Source organism: Rattus norvegicus, chromosome 14 (assembly GCF_021556685.1).
Source record: "Rattus norvegicus strain SHRSP/BbbUtx chromosome 14, alternate assembly SHRSP_T2T, whole genome shotgun sequence".
Taxonomy (NCBI): domain Eukaryota; kingdom Metazoa; phylum Chordata; class Mammalia; order Rodentia; family Muridae; genus Rattus; species Rattus norvegicus.
The window spans coordinates 108,165,993-108,183,107 of NC_141547.1; the positions used below are offsets into that span (position 1 = coordinate 108,165,993).

At 44.6% G+C, this 17,115-nt stretch overlaps 1 protein-coding gene across 8 annotated transcripts in view; it reads right to left on the reverse strand.

Moving 5' to 3' along the window:
* Positions 1-4,427: 4,427 nt before the first annotated feature.
* Positions 4,428-17,115, reverse strand: part of Sptbn1 (spectrin, beta, non-erythrocytic 1) — a 199,833-nt gene continuing 187,145 nt past the window's right edge. For all 8 annotated transcript variants that reach the window (XM_087583670.1, NM_001410274.1, XM_087583673.1 and 5 more), the window contains 7 exon segments: positions 15,462-15,658; positions 14,649-14,758; positions 14,040-14,103; positions 9,447-9,685; positions 8,315-8,488; positions 6,593-6,635; positions 4,428-5,747 (listed from right to left, as the gene is read on the reverse strand). In XM_087583670.1, coding sequence (XP_087439796.1) covers positions 5,529-5,747; positions 6,593-6,635; positions 8,315-8,488; positions 9,447-9,685; positions 14,040-14,103; positions 14,649-14,758; positions 15,462-15,658 — 1,046 coding nt within the window. In that variant the 3' untranslated portion in view covers positions 4,428-5,528.

The window sequence follows — 17,115 nt, forward strand, 5'->3', positions numbered from 1 at the left end:
ATGTAAATCCTTTTAATTAAAATGCAAATACAGTTTTCCAAATTTTCCAAATTATCTTTAATGAACTGTAGGAGGAAATTTACCCATTTAGAAAAAGCATTGACAGTCAACTGGTTAACTAATGAAGTACCACATCCTGAATAGATTTTTGTCAACTTGATCCAAGCTAGAGGGATCTGAGAAAAGGAAACTTCAAACTGTCTGTGGGCAAGCCTGCGGGGGTGTTTTCTGATTGCTTTGGAAGGGTCCAACTCATGTGGGCAGTGCTGCCCCTGGTCCTGAGGTATATAGGAAACCAAACTGAGAAAGCCAGGACAGCAAGGAAGCCAGAGCAAGCCAGGAAGTAGCATTTCTCCATGGTTTCTGCTTCAGGTCCTGCTGCTGGGTTCTAATTTATATTTTCTTGGAATACCAGCTGTATTAATATTTTAAATTCACCTGCAGTTCTTACAATTCAGGGAAGGAAAAAAGGAAGTAATGGTATCACAATGGGACCTTGCTGGCTGGTGAACAGTTCTAAGAGACAGCATCTGAAGTTGTCCTTGGGTCACCACATACTTGCATACCCTGCGCATCTGCATAGAACACACATCACACCGCACACAGTAACCTAGGTTTGGCCTGGGAGGCAGAAGCAGGAAGATTCTCTAGGCGTTCCTACCTACAAAAAGATCTATCCATCAATCAGTCTGGGTTTTCACAGCTGTTGAGTGAACACAGCAGAGCTTCTGTGGTCTGTACGAGTCATTTCCCAAGTAGCTATGGCAGCAATGTCTAACAGAAACAAGGTAGGAAAATTTAGTTTTGCCTCATGGTTTCAGTAGTTTTAGTTCACTGTGGCAGGAGTGGTAGGCTATTGGATATTCACTGGGTAGAAACCAGAGCAGCGGGTCTGACCTCCAAAGACCCCAGAGATCTAATTCCCTCAGCCAGGCTTGAAAACCGTCAAAACTGCCACAATCAGCTTAAAACATGAGCCCATGGGAGACACTCCCACATATCGACCATTCAATATCCCTTCCCAAGACTGTCTGCCCTCAGGGTGTTGGTGGGTCACCATTCGCTTCCCCTTTGCTGGCTGGCATTTTCAAGGTCGCTGCTTCACAGCTCAGAGGAGCTGGTAGGAATGCCGTGGGTATCAGTACAGAGTGAGAATGAACACTGGAGAGGGTGTCAGAATTCCAGCCCCTGGAATTATTTGTCTAAGCACAAATGCTAAACTGTATGTACCTCCCCTGTGCAATCAAGATGCTACCATGGTTGCAGATAACGTAACTCACAAGCTCAGCGCTTTGCTTGGCATGACATCATATCCAGTGTAGCCTGTGACTATTAGCAAGACAAAGTCACTATCTGAGAACAAAGAGAGGAAACAAGCAAAACCAGTTGCTCAGTTCCATATCACATCACCGGCTGACTGGCCTTGGGGTTGTTCTTGCATGCTCGATTCTGCTCAAGCTCCTCGTTTCTTAGCAAAGCACTTCTTTCTTCTGTATGGGTATGCTCACATTCAATTCTATATTCCCAGAGCCTAGGCCTATACAGCAGGAGACCAAAGAGAACCAGACAAACATCCTCTTTCCAAGATCTAGACATGATACAGCGGAGTGAACATGTGGCCATGAGAATGCCAGTCATGAGGTCAGGAAGGCCTTGATGAAGCTTCAGACACTATGGTGTTGTCCCACCAGCTCTGGCTTGGGTGTCTTTCCTTCTTTGTGGTGACACTCCTGCTCTTAGTGCTAGCATCCTGTTTCCTTCCAGCCTCCTTCGGCTGCTTTCACTTGCTTCTTGTGGCCCCAACATTGCCACTGTTTAGTTCATCTCTGCTGGAACAATGAACAGGGCTCACCAAGGAGCAGGCACAGGCTTTGTGGATACAGGGCAAGCAAGCAAGCAAGATCCATCTCTATTCTTAACTCAAGGCTCTTCCTGCCTAGTGCTTTTCTTGCTGATTCTTTGGCAGACGTGTTGATTTGAATAGGAATGGCTCCCATAGTCTCATGTGTCTGAGCGCTTGGCTCACACGAAGTGGCGCTATTAGGAGGTGTGGCCTTGTTGGAGGAAGTGTGTCACTGTGAGGGGAGGCTTTGAAGTCTCCTATACTCAAGCTATGCGCAGTGTGGCAGCCCTATGGATCAAGATGTAGAACTCTCAACTCCTGGGCTGGAGAGATGACTCAGAGGTTAGTAGCATTGTCTGTTCTTCTGGAAGCCCTGAGTTCGGTTCTCAGCAACCATATGGTGGTGGCTCACAACCATCTATAATGAGATCTGGTGACCTCTTCTGGCATGCAGGCAGATCATTATATACATAAGAAATCTTAAAACAAACAAAAAACCCTCTCGACTCCTTTCTCTAGCATCATATCTACCTGCATGCCATCATGTTTCCTGCAATGATGAACAATAACAGACTAAACCTCTGAAACTGTAAGCCAGCTCCAATCAAATGTTTTTCTTTATAGGAGTTGTTGTGGTCATGGTGGCTCTTCACAGCAATAAAACCTTAACGAAGACAGGGAGGGATCTTGCTAATGTGTAAATTTAAAAGATTTATGTGTATGTATGTGTGTCTGCGTTTATGTATGTGCACCACATGTGTGCCTGGTACCCATGGAAGCCAGAAGTGTTCCATCCCTTGGAATTACAGCTACAGCTGGATATGAGCTGCCAGGTGTGGGTTCTGGGAACCCGACCTGGGTCCTCTGCAAGAACAGCCAAGTGCTCTTAACTCTTCAGTTGTCTGTCCAGCCTCTCATGTAAATGTGTATCACCACACACCAGCTCTTTACTGTTGATTTATAGGTGTATCTGAAGTATTCCTCTACCAGGAAGCAGGAGACTTTGCAGATTGTGCCTTAAGAGCAATAGGAACAGGAAGCCCCTTGAAGGCCTCCCTACTTAGTAACCAGTGTCTGCTCTCCTAAGTCAGTTGTGGTTGGAAAATAAAGAGGGAATATTAAGATCTGCGATGTTACTCAGGGAAGCAGAGTCAGGCAGGTCTCTTAAGTTTGAGGACAGCCTGGACTATAGAGTGAGTTCCAGGACAGCCAGAGGACAGGCTTAAGTATGTTGGCAAATGTGTTCAAAAAGTACTACCAGGTAGACAGAACTCGAATTATATACAGTGGTGTTCATCTCTGAGAGCTTATTCCTCCCAAAGGCTTGAGAGGCTGGAGAACTTACACCCGAGCGCGGCTTCTTGGAGTGGCTGGCACACAGTAGGTGCTTGGCAGAGGTAATGGGGGATACTTGTTATGGTGTTAGGGTGCTGTGACCCTTTAACACAGTTCATGTTGTGGGGACCCCAACCATAAAATTATTTTGTTGCTGCTTCATAATTGTAATCTTACTACTGTTATTAATCCTAAGTATCTGATATGCAGGGTATCTCTTACCTTGACCCAGAGGTCGAGAACCATTACCTTAGATGAAGACTTTGGGTGGGAGATTAAAACACTGAGCGAGAGATTTCCCTTAGAAAATTATGCTTGGAGAGTAATAGAAATAATTTACTAAAACAATCTAAAATGGCAACTCCACTTTCAAGTAGATGCTCCTGGGGGAGGCGCTGTGTGCGCTAAGATTTGTGTGCCTTGAGGAAATCTCCCATGTCCCACTCTACCCAGACACCCCATAGAGAAAGGACTTAGTTCCAGGAACTGTCTAGTATTCCTCTGCCTCCACTTCCACTTGAGACACAGTGGGTCTCCAAAGGGTGACAAATTCTCAAAGGGAGAAGTGAAGGCCTTTCAAAAGCCTTTTGCCTCTGGGGCCCCATCGGATGGTGACACAATAAACCAGGCTTTGGCAAGGTCCTGCGTCAGGCTCTCCCTAACCTTGACCAGAAATAAAGTGAACTGACTGCTGGATTTCAAAGACACCATAACCAAGATAGCCTCCAACTGTCCACCTCAGAGGCCCTAAGCACTGGGAAAGTCCTGTGGCAAATGTGATGTTTGGAGAACACTCAAAATATCTATAATTCTGGAGCAGTGTGAGCACTGCCACAGCCATGTCAGTTGTTTACATATTACCAAGAATAGCTTTTGTTCTGAAAGGGGGAAGCAAGAGTGGCAGCACAGTCCTCCTTAGTCTAAGGTATTTATTAGTCCTTGTTCTTTTTCATGAAACACTGCCTCTCCTTTTGTCGGGCTCAAGGTTACAAGGTCATCATTCACCACTCCTATTCATTTTTCATTTGTTATAGCTTTCAAAGCCAGCACACACACACACACACACACACACACACACACACACACACACACACACACACACACACACACACACACACACACACACACACAGAGTGATAGAGGGACCCAGCCTCACCATTTAACCCTTTCTGTTTGCTATTTCTTCCTTTGTGAGTCCCCTATTAGGCATGCTTGGACAGCAAAGGAGAAACACCTGTTACTCACAAGGTTAGATTTAAAAGCATTTAATGACATAGCATATATTTAACAGACGGGGCAAAAGTTGAGAGGTACAGGTCGTACAACAGAGCACCAGGCCTGAGCGCCCACTCCCTGTCCAGGCTCAGACTCTGGAGGTCATTCCTAATCAATGACACTTTGATTGTGCAGTAAGATGAAAATTTGTCATTACAATAGTTACAGTGACAGAGAAATGCACACTATGTATCAAATAGCAAGGTAATGAAGCAAATTATAACAGTGTGGCCACGCAGGAGCGAGCAAGTAACCATTAGAGTAACATTACTTTGTCCAATAAATGCTTCAGTTCCACTTATACACTTAGCAATGATTTAAAGGGTTTATTATACATCTAGTTTTATTATACTTTGTACTAGAATTATTTCAAACATACAATATAATGTATTTCAGAAAAAAAAGATTGAAATTACAGATTATTTAAAACCTTATCAGTTTTCTATTCCTTCTTGTATACCAACATTCTGAACCGTCACAGCAATTGATGCAGAAAAGCCGCGCACGTCTGTGTTAGTAGGTGATGCCTGATACAAATGGTTTGGGCTGCAGGTTTATAGGGAGCTGCACTGTGGCTGCAGCGAGAGATCAGAATACACGATCTGTTTAATAAAGGCTACACCCATCGTGGGCACTTGTAAGTCAAGACTCAAGGTAACCACGGAAGTGAAGGGAGAGTAGTGTCAGGAAATCAGTCCATCGTCTCTGGAGAGCACAGGAAATATTGTGTAAGCACCGCTGCCTTGCATACCAACAGCATCAGAGGCGGGTTATTTCCAACACAGCCTCACAAAATTGAGGAACAGTTTAAATACTGAGATCTAATCTATATAATTTCATTAAAAAATCTGGCCTTCCCTCTGTACCTCAAACTTTTTTAACTTGGAGATAAAGTGTTTAGTTATGTTTCCCCCAACCCTCAGAAATACTCTATAAATTAAAAAATTTATTAAAAAAAAAAAAAGAAAGAAAATCAACTACATGGAGGAACATTAGGCACAGAGTAATGTGTTGGTCTGAGCTTGCATGCTGGACTCTTGCTAAAGGTAAGAGAAGGGAAGGACAACAGGGAAGTTCACTTCTTCTTGCCGAAAAGGCTGAACCGCTTCTCTTTGTCTTTCTCTTTGTCCTTCTCCCTCTTGCCAGGACTGGACTCGCTGGTGATGGTGACGACGCTGGTGGGTAAGGTCTGCGCTCGGCTGGATGCTGGCGTACTCTGGGTGCTGGCAGACGTGTCGTGCTTGTCAGAGGAGATGGCAGAGGTGATAGCCTGGATCCATGTGTTCATTTCATCCTACGCAGAGGAAGACACAGGTAAGACTTGGTCAAGAGGTGTGGGCATGAGGAGTCCTGGTCTTACCTCCATGATGCTCCATGCCTGGCAGCTGGAATGCTTGGCAGCAGTGCCGCTAACTAGAGTCACTGTCCTTAAATGCCTATCTGCTTTCTCACTACCAGAGTGGCTATGGCTCTGCCTCTAGATGGACTGGCCCCAGTGCTGTGTGCAGGCCGTCAGTCTGGGATATATACACCTACAGAAGCTGGAAGGCTAATCTTAGGCTGTGAGACGTCACTCGCATTAAGAAAGTGCTCTTACTCCTTAAATAAAAAAAAAAAAACCTTTTCAGTGTGTGTGTGTGTGTGTGTAGACACGAGTTTATACTCATCAGAAGACAGTTTTTCAGAGTTCATTCTCTCTTTATATAAAGTATGTCCTGGGGATCAAACTCAGGTCATCAGCTTTGGTGGCAGGCCCTTCACCAACCAAGCCATCTTACAAGTCCTCACGCCCCCTCCAGAGTTATCTCTCGTGGAAGGGGCCTTTTAACATTTAAATTGCTACACACGCTGTGACACTGAGGTGACCCTGTCTTCTGAGGTGGAGACGCTAATGATAATGCAGTGCAGTGCACAGGCTTTAGACTGGCATCAGGATACACTCAGTCCTGGGCCACCTCCCTGTACCTTGTTCTAAGGAGTAGCAGGCAAGGACCTTGCTCCTCGTTTCTACTGAATCTAGTGGATGTTGTTCTAGCTTCCCTTCCTTATGGAGGGACAAGATGATATTTGCTTCTTTTAGCTCACAAATACTTCCATGAACTTTGGTACGTGAAAAAACAAAACCAAGTAGTAACTTACATCATCTTTGGCTTGGAAGAGGTACTCGTTGCCATCACTTAGTCTGTAATTTCAAGAAAATTACATTTTACAATTATGTAGGTGACAATTTCATATTAGAAAGTTAAAAAATATAAATTAAAAAAAATACAGGCCAGGTGTGGTGATGCACACCTTTATTTAGTTCCAGTAATTGGGAGGCCGAGGTAGGTGAGTTCCAGGCAAGCCTGGTCTATAGCTCGATTTCCAAAATGGCCAGGGCACAGAGGAACTTTGTCTCAAAATACAAAACAGAACCAAAAAAAAAAAAAACCAAAAAAAACAAAAACAAAAAAACCAACCTAAACCAAACAAACAAACAAACAAAAAAAACCAAAACAAACAGAACCCCACAATCCCCTTAATCTAGGGTGGGTTACACGCAGGTGGTGGGCTTTACCTCAGAGATACCAATAGAGCTCTACATGGGCTATTGACCAGGCCTAGAGAGGGGCATTAGCCGGACAATGGCCCCTAATCATAAGAAGCCATTAATTTACCAGATAAATCCAATATGCACAGGCAATCTGGTGCTTTAATCCAACAGAAGGATCAAAAAAGTCCAACCTCTGGAAGGTCTGGTTTGGTTATGGCCATTTGGATTCTTAATTGCTGACCAAAAATAAATTCAGGAGAAGACTTCAAAAAAGGTGAATACTCTTCAAATTCTAGTTTCAGAGTTTATGTCTCTCACATCTGCAAATTCTAGAGTTGCCCAACTGATATGGAAAAAAAAGTCCTTTAGATTTTTCTCATGGGAACGAAAGCAGCCACACCTGGGAGGCCATTCCTCAAGACAGCATGTGGTCATCAACCATGTCCCCCCAGGGTGATCCTCTGGCCAACCAAGATGAAGCTCGTCAGATCCAAAGCAACAGAGCCAATCAGCAGCACATGAAGTGACAGGCTGTCAAGAGGCTTTACTTCTGCACTTACAAAGGTATTTTGAAAATATGTGCATGCACACTCGTGAAGGTCAAAAATAACACACAAGAGGACGTTTCCTGTCCTCCTTCCCCTTCCCCTCCTTTTCCTTTCTCCTCTCCTCTCCTCTCCTCCCCTGTCTACCATGAGGGTTTTGAGGAGGGAGGCTATGCAATCAGGCTTGGCAGCAGCACCGTTACCACTGAGCATCCTCTCACCCACCCTGCCTTTTCTTTATCCACTTTTAAGAAACAAAATGGTTTGGCCATCTCCAAACACCATGGTCATGGATGTGGATGTGGTGTGAGGGGGTGTCTTCCACAAGGAGGAGTCATTTGGATGCAGAAGTGTGGCAAGACTTGGGGAGGATGGCCTGTCCCACTCAAGTGCTTCCTGTTGGTTTCCTCAGGCTCTAGGATGACTCGCAGTACCTATCTGTAGCGAACATGGTAATTCCTTAGTCCTCATAAGCCAGAAGGACTCAAAATGGGCTTTTTAAAGCTCCCATTATGTACCGCAATGTTAACAGCCCACAGCAATGTCAGGGAACAGTGTGTTCCAGGTCATGAAACGAAGGCTCCTTTTCCGCTGGGTCCAGATGCACAACCAGGCCCAGGCAAGAGTGGCCTTGGTCCCACAGAATCAATCCAGCAAGTCCAGTAGGCTTTCTCAGGGACTGAGAATAGTAGGAGGAGACACGGCTACCACAGTACCTTTGTGAGAGAGCCAACCTCAGTGAGATGAACACACCCAGACAGCCACGAGCCTGCAAACTCTCACCTTAGCTTGAACACATGCTTCTTCTTCTTGTAATCAAGGGCCACTTCGCAGATGGCCTCTTTCAAACTCACAGGGACCTCACTGTGGTAGGGGACGCCAGAAGCAGCACTCTTGGCATCTTTGTAGAAGCCCATTTCTTGGTTATTTATGACACAATAAACATTGTGCCAGGACCTGAGTGGGTACAGCAGAGAGAGAGGAGTAGAGAGAGGAGTATCAAGGCTCTGTGCTTACCCTTCCCAGAAGAACTTCACAAGAAAACGAAGCCTCTCCAACATAAAATGAACATATGCTGAGGAACAGCTCCTGCCCCAACCCCCTTGGAACAGTGCATACGGCTAAGGAGCACCTGGGGAGGGACGCAGCGCTGTGTTGGAGGACACGTGAGCTGCCGTCCCTTCCGCAACATGTCGCCCTTGAAGCTTTTCACTCCTGTTCAGGAACACAGGCAAGGCTCCTTATTCTCAAGCACAATCTCCCCCAGCCTTAGTGACTGTTTTTTTGTGGTGCAGTACTGACAAGAGGGTAGATCCAGGGTCATTAGTGTTTGTGGAATCCCTTCGGGGGAGCTAGACTCAGGTGTGCGCCAACAGTATGCAAGGGGCATACCGTTAGAATACGTTAACTTAACGAGAACATCAGACTGTAACCAAGCCCTTTGTACAGTGGACACCTCCAACATGTACGGTGGATGCTCCACGTGTATAGTAATTTAAGCACACAGGCTCTGGAATCAGATGTGATTTTCATCTCAGTTTACAACCTCTCAGAGCACCTACTTTCTCATCAGCTAAATAATAAACTTAAAAGACTGGTGGGAGACAGTCATCTCGAGACTCACACAGAGAAGTGAGCATCTGTGAAAGCTGGATCCCATAAGGAACCCTATAAAGAAGTCACTTCACTGTAGGAGATTGTTCAACTTCACTATAGTGAGTTCCTCCTCAGGATAAGCCTCAGGCCATTCCTGCGATTCTGGCCCACTACATCTCCTCTCCTCACTGAGCACTTCTCGACACACTGGTCGCAGAATGAAAAGCTCTGACCTTCTGAATGCCAATCCTGCATGACGCTGGGCCCCCTCCACACGGGTGACTTCCCTCCCCTCTTTCCCCTGTGCTGCTGTCTTTACCTGCTTGAGGCTTTCTTATTGTGGGCCTCCCACTCGTGCTTCCGATTGAGGAAGCCTTCCATCTGGGCCGCAGGCGTCTCCAGGGTCCTGGCTGGCAGGGTGGCAGCACTCTGGGCTGGAAGTGCAGATTTGGCCTTGCGGTCCGAGGTGGGAGAAGGAACAGGACTGGATTCTTTGGAGCTTGTCCTCTGCTCAGCAGCACCGTTGACCATTTCACTTGTTTCCATGGTTCCTGCCATCTAGGGACAGTGGAGAGGCCGTTCAGAGAGCCCTGAGAGCAAGGCAGGACCACATACGCTCTGACTTGCACACGTGGCTGTGTATAAATGCCTGGTGCAGATGGAGGCAGTGCAGTAAAACCAGTGCACACCCCGCAAAGCCAGCTGGACACCAAGGACATTAGAAGGTGGGAATGGATTAATGCTCGCCCACTTGCGGGGAAATGAGAAAAGCGAAATGCCAGTAAGAGTTTTACTGCACTCTACTCCTCTGAGTACTCCATTCTCGCTAACATAACTCAGATCATCTCCTCTTACAGTTACGTTAAAAAACAAAGACAATGGGAACAGTCACACATAGTAAGTATGAGAGTGGACGTTATACAGCAGCCACCTTACATCCAAGGGCATCGTCAGAAGGGCTGAAGTTGAAGCAAAAGGGCATTCACAAACAGAAGGAAAGACAATCCTATCAGAACTACACAGCATTCCCCAGATGCAACAAGTAAACACCTTTGGTTTCTCAAAGAGGATCCCTGGCTCTTCTCCCACACCCCTCCACTCCAGATCACCATAAACACATGCAAAAATTAGGACAACGGTCATGCACTTCACATCTATCATCCCCGTTAGACTTTGGAACTTAAGAGCTGGAAGGAAATGAGGCAAGTCCACAAACACCAACTGAACCACATCTGTCCAAGTTGATTGTGAGTGGGTTGTAGTTTGTGTTAAAGGAGCTGAAAAAGCCAATCACAGTCACTCAACACCACACAGCTATTTACCCCCAAACAAAGACTGAACCAGGGCCTTCCCCATCACGGGTGGTTGATCACGGTGCCTTGCTGCACTGAGACGGGAGCCCAGAGACAGCCAGGCTTCCAGCGGCTTTGACCCTTCAGTCTGGAGACGTCTTCAGGAGCGTTCCTTCCCAAGCTCACTTAAATTGTAACCCACACGGTTTTTCGGCTTTGGAAATGTAGTAGGGTCTTGATTCTTAATCGTTTTCGGCCTGTGTACCATCAACTGTGTACCATTAACTGTAGCAGCCCCTGGCTGATATACCCAGGGCACGGATTAGCAAGTTACTAAAGCTGGGTGTGGCTGATGCTTTAGTAGATTACAGACAACCTGCACCCCTCATACACAGACAACATGGAATTACCAATGGCACAGTCATTAGCTACAGTCCCCACCACTGCTGCCCAGAGTCAGAGTGACACCCAGTTAGCAGCAACCTTGGCAGTATAAGCAGTAGACTGACCACCACCACTTAACACTCAGATCTGTCAACTCTCTTGCCTAAGTCTTATCTAGATTGATGGACCCTGATTATTTAAAACAAGGCTAACTATCTGAAAAATGGTCACGTGAACTTGGTAGAAGGGCATGAAATGATAAGTTTATGTAAACTAGCATAATTAGCATCAAGGTTTAGGGTATGACTGGAGACTATGTAATCTTAAGGTTGTTTTTTATTAAAATTCTCTATTCTCATACCAATATGGTAAGTGGATTAACAGGGCAGAAAGACACACGGTGGGGGACAGAGTACTCAGTTGGCCTGGCTATGACGGCAGCAGCCCACGGGCATGGTTTGAGCAACAGGCTACTACTTTTTTCCCCTCCTCTCTTTGCTTTGTTGCCCAGGATGGGCTCAAACTCCCAATCCTCCTGCCAGAGCTTCTGCTTGCAAGTATATCCCACTATACCTGGATTCTCTTTTTGCTGTTATGGGCAAGTTGGAGGAGGGGAAGTAACCAAAGCCCAAGTCAAAAGAATGCTGAGGGACCTTACAGTTGACAAATCTCTCCTAGTGGGATCTCAGGAAACTCATATACGGAGCATGTGTGAGTTGGTGTGGAAGGCCTGAGCCAGTGTGAGTGGAGACACATGGGTTAGTAGGTACAGACACCAGGTTAAAAAAAATTTAGTGCTGCAGCTTTGACATGGAAACCACTAGTGCTGGGTGGGCAGAAGTTTATCTGGAAATGGCTATAATTTATCAGAGCTGGTCACACTTCAAGGTAGTTGAAGACAAGGGAAGTTTCTTCTGATGGAAATTCTGCAGCAAAAATTTTTTCTTTGGAGTTAGAAAGAAAGAGAAAACCCCACACCAGTATGCAGAGAAAATTAATGTTTATGCAAATGAAATCACTAACCAAGAAAACAATGAAAATAAAAGGACAAAATGAACTTTAATGGACATGTGCTATAAGCATGCCAACAAATAAAGGAACAAAATGACCTTTAATGGACATGTGCTATGAGCATGCCAGCAGACAACACACATCACTAGGACAGACGTCAAAAGCAAATCACAGTGCTAAGATCAAACAATGGTACATGTATGTGATGAGACCCCCCAACCCCCCTCCACACACACGCATGTTGTTGCTTCCCTTTAGCAATTAATTCAGAGTGCTTTTGTGGCCAGGCATATCTGAGGCACTGAAATCAGGATGTGAACATGAATGCAACATGATAAGTAGAAGCGCACAAAACACCTGATTGGTTTTCAAAGTACATGAAGCAACACCATTTTCGAGTTCATTAACATGAGTCTCTGCATCATCATCCAAAATAATGAAACTGCTTTTTCTCCTTCCAATACAATCCAATCGTTAATTAAAAACACAGACAAAAATAGGCAGCAGAGCAAATGCTAAACAGTATCTTAGCACTCCTGTCTTGTGTGCTTATGTGTGTTTTCTGTTTTGATATAAAAAAGCATTAAAATTTGGTTATCAGTCTGGATGATATAAAACTTAAACACACAGCACATATATGGAAACATCATATATAAGCAAGTATGATCACGTAAAGCGTATCATATATATGATCAGTGACACAGTATGATTTGGAACCCTAGTGACCAAAGAAAATCTATAGTTTTTTTTTTTTTAATATAAATTTGGATGTGTTTTAAGGCAGAGACCCGATAATGATGCATACTAGCCCGGAGTATAAGAAGCTTGGTGTCTATCTAGATAGCTATCTACGGTTACAGGTAGATAGATATGTACATAGAGATTAGGAAGAACAAATAAGATGCTATATGATGTTATCCTGACAAAAGAGAAAAAATGCATCATGAGATGAAAAGACAAATTAGACTTAGCTCATGGAAAACACATACCAAACATGGCTCTGACTCCACTAAGGCATCTAAATATGGCAAATGAGCAAGGGAGTGTCTTGCAAGGCTTTGCTGCAATGAGGGTTTGGTTTGGTTTTGATCAGAACCAGGAAGTCACCCCTTTTATCAGCTTTTACGCCTAAGAAAAAGGATTTCTGTTAAAATGTTTTCAATCCCTGCTAGTGGCCCAATACATGCCATTCTGAGGACTCCTTCCTAGAGAACTTCGAGCTTCATTTAACACACAAGAGTTTCTGTCAGTCAAGACATTGAAGTAGCCCTCTAGGGCCAGGACACCTCCGCAAGTGCTCCCAGATACAGGGCATTGAGTGTATCGTTCAAGTAATCAGGATGAACCAAAATGGCTTTTGTTCCACTTGCTTAAAAGAGTTTGACACTCTGAAGCCTCTGACTGATGTTCGGTAGGCAGGCTCCTAACACAGGCCGAGTGAGAGCTGCTGGAATTTGCCACGTCCTGAGTGCTGGCAGCGGCAACATTGACCAAGACATAGCTGGTGGCAGCAATCAGTGGGCTGTACCGTGTGCTGCACAGAAGCCTACATTTCTGGGTTGAGTACTTGGCAGAAAAGAGAAGATTATTGGGCTTGTACAAAGTAATAAACGACCCAAGGGTCTCAGAACATTTTGGGTCCTGCGCCTAAAACTTAAGCAGCTTCCCAACAAGACTCAGCTTCTTTGGGGCCATTTGATGAACACATTCTCCACGGAATGACTGCAGGCCTAACCTTAGTAGTAAATGTCTCCTTCCTTACAAACCGGTTTTCCTAGTTACTAAACTACTATAGGTTAATAATACTTGTAAATAACACAGCACCTATAGCAGAGTACTGTGCCCTGTTAGGGTAACTTGTCTGTGCCGTACCTGTTAGATTCTCATTTCTTCATTATGCTATAATTTAATTTCAATTACTCATGTAAAACCTTAAAGTAAAAAGCTCACAATAAATAAACAAAAATTAAGTATGATGCTTTGAGGCAATGAGGATCCAAATAAACATATTAAATGCAAACAAATATGAAATCAAGGAAAGCTATGAGTTAAGTAAAAATTTTAACACTTTGGGTGACGTGGAAGCCAAAAAGGTCAAAGGATGTGGACAGAATGGTTCTTGACAAATGGTTGGAACTTCACAGTCCAGACCACGAATGGTCACTGGCTGTCCGTCTGCTATTAAAGTTTTTGTAGTTTTGGTACGTTTGAGAGCGGTAACTAACCCGTGGAGATCCCTGCTCAGCCGGCAAACCATTCTGGGAAACTTGGTCTCCTTTTGAAGTGTCCCTGTTAGGGTGAGATTGGAAAACCGAAGGGAAGGATAGAAAGAAGAGAAAGAAGGAAAGAGAGAAGGAAAAAAAAAAAAAAACAAGTGTGAACATCCTTCTTCCACACAATGTCATATTGTTACACCTGGCACTTCTATGTGTTTTAGATGGTTCCTAAAATAGGTTAGGAACCATCTAACCTAGTCACCAGTCCCACCTGATAAATTCATTTTAGACTTTCATGGTGTACAACTCGCCAACAGCCTTCTGCAAATAGGAAATCAGTTCTTCCCTATCACAGAACCACTGCCTTGAAATCTCAGTGAGTCACCCAGAGGAGTGTGTCTGTGTGTGTGTGTCCTGCTCCCCCTCCTCTACACTTCACTCCGCCGTGCGACTGCTCTCAACTGTCACTTGGCATTGCTACATGAGTCTCAATGGTACTGATGAGACAGTGAACAGGAAGGATATGTTCCTGGCTTTACGAGACTTAGAACAGATGCCCCATAATCTCACTTGCCACCAAAACCATTGTTTTAGCCTCTTATGCTTCCAGTGTCTCACCATTGCTGGGACTCAGCCTCCTCTGAAACCTTCGCGCTTGGCTCCGGAGACGGTGGTCGCCTCTTTCTTTCTTCTTCCTCTTGCTGTCTGCGCACTTCCAGTAGCTCCAACTACAGGAGAATAGGCTGCTGTTTATCAGGGCTAAGACCTTTGATGTTTTTGAAGAATGTTCTAGAAACCCAAGAGACTTTTTCTACAATGGTTCATACTGGACAACCTCAAAGATCAATACAGCAAATACAATGAATGGCATTATGTCCATGAGCACTGTAGCTACCATCTAAAGCTGCAGGGAAGAGAGGGCTGTCTACCCCTAACTGGAAAACTCCTTTGGATGGTTAATTTCCTTCTGGGAATAGAGATTTCAAAATTAACTACATCTTCTTAACTTTGTTGAGGGAAAAGTTGCGGGGGCGGGGGGGGGGGTTGAAGCCAGACTTTCCATGAAGTCTCAATAAAAACCCACCATGGACCCACAAAAACGTTCAAGGAAGCACCTGTATTGTAGGAGAAAAACAGGGAAAAAGAATAAAAGTCACAGAATAGTCTTCCTGAAATGAATCCATTCCATGAGCAACAGCTGCATTGTAAAAGATTCTGTTTTGACACATGCTCACTCGCCAGAGGTACGGACAGTCAGAGTCCATGTTCTATGAATAAACGTTTTGGAAGAAGGAAGACCAGTGCTCAAGCTCTGCTTTAAAGCTCTGGCTGGAGAAAGATGATTTGGAATGGAGATGATTTAGTAGTGGTTCAAGATCTGATCTGATCCATTTGATTCCTGTGCCTGCCAGACATCTCTTGGACACTTACTGTTGTCAACCTTTCCAGGGCAGAGAATCTCTCATCCCAGGTCGCTGCAGATTTTTCAAATGCCTCATGGCGCTTAATAAGCTTCTCCACTTCATCCACACTCTGGCCGATTTCGCGGCTGGATAGGTATGGCTCCTGTCCCAGCAGCCAAGCCTCAGCCACACTGGCATCTCTTGAGAACTGATGGACCTCCAAAACTGCACAGGGAACCAAGAATGAGAGTCTGTCACAGGGCCACACAACAGCACTGGCCTAAGCATGCCACTGTATCATCTATGACACCAAATGCCATCAAATGTAAACCCAGGGAGCCACACAGGCAAGAATGTCCAAGAATAGGGGTAATTGCTTTAATTGAATTTTGATTTAACCTAAAATATTAAAAAAATACTATTCTAACATACTTTTCTATGTTTACCAAATATGAACACAAGTCAAATTTTAGATGACTTCTATTTTCCAAGAGCATATGTGGACAGTGGCTCTCAGGTGGACTATACAGGCTTATAATTTACTCTGTCATATGGCCTAATTCTGAGAGACCAGATCTCAGAGCCCTTACAGGACACACAACCTCTACATGCCAGACTATGCAGATGAGGCAGGAATTCACATAGCAGCTTGTATTAGGTTGAAATCCAATTTTTCTCTTGGAGGACTGAGAGGATAGGAATACGAACAAAGGGAGAAGACAGGGCCTTGTCCTCCATGTGAGGAAGAGCTCTCCTCCCAGTGCAGTTATGATGAACGGGATTAGAGCCTGGCTTAGCTGGACTAATGGTGCACAGTCATAGCAGCTCACGCAGCAGTGTCTCGGGCCAGGTGGATAAGAACCTACTGTGCTGAGTATCACTGAGCCAGGAACGGGCTAATCATCTTATTTTGATATCATGATGGACCCGACAACGTATAAATTGACAAGAAACTAGGGAACTGTCAATTCTTCAAGGTAGGTAGCATGCAAGTCACCACTGTAAACCAGATTATAGCCTGGTATCCAGTTCACAGCAGGTATGACACAGGCTTTGATACACAGAATGAAACTTCCCCTAGTAACAGGGCATCAGAGGGCTCTGGGCCCTACTGGGTTTTCTATACAACTTTAGTTTTTACTAAGAGTCTACAAAAGAAGGGAATGAGGTTAGAATGCAAGACAGAGCCTAAAGTATCAACACAACATGTTAGAGTATAGATTTTTAAAAAAAGCTTGAATTTAACTATTTTTAATGTTCAAATCAAACATAAGGTGCTACTCTTAATACTGTACATTTTGAATCCAGTGAGGGCTCATAATTCCAGGTACACTGGGGTTATACAGAGAGGGGAGGGAGAGGGAGAGAGGTAGAGAGGAGAGAGAGTGAGGAAGGAGGAGAGGGGGAGAGGAGAGAGAGGAAGGTGGAGAGAGGTGAAAGAGAGGGAGGAGAGAGGGAAGAACAGGGAGAGAACTTTTTATTATTTATTTTTGTTTTTTCTATAGAGACAGTGTCACTCTTCATATCCCTGTCTGTTCTTAGACCTTGCTATGTAGACTAGGCTAGCCTTGATCTCAGACAGAACTGTATTTCTTTGACTCTTGAGTGATTAAAGGTGTACACCACCACCACACCCTGCACATTTTTAGTGTGTGTGTGTGTGTGTGTGTGTGTGTGTGTGT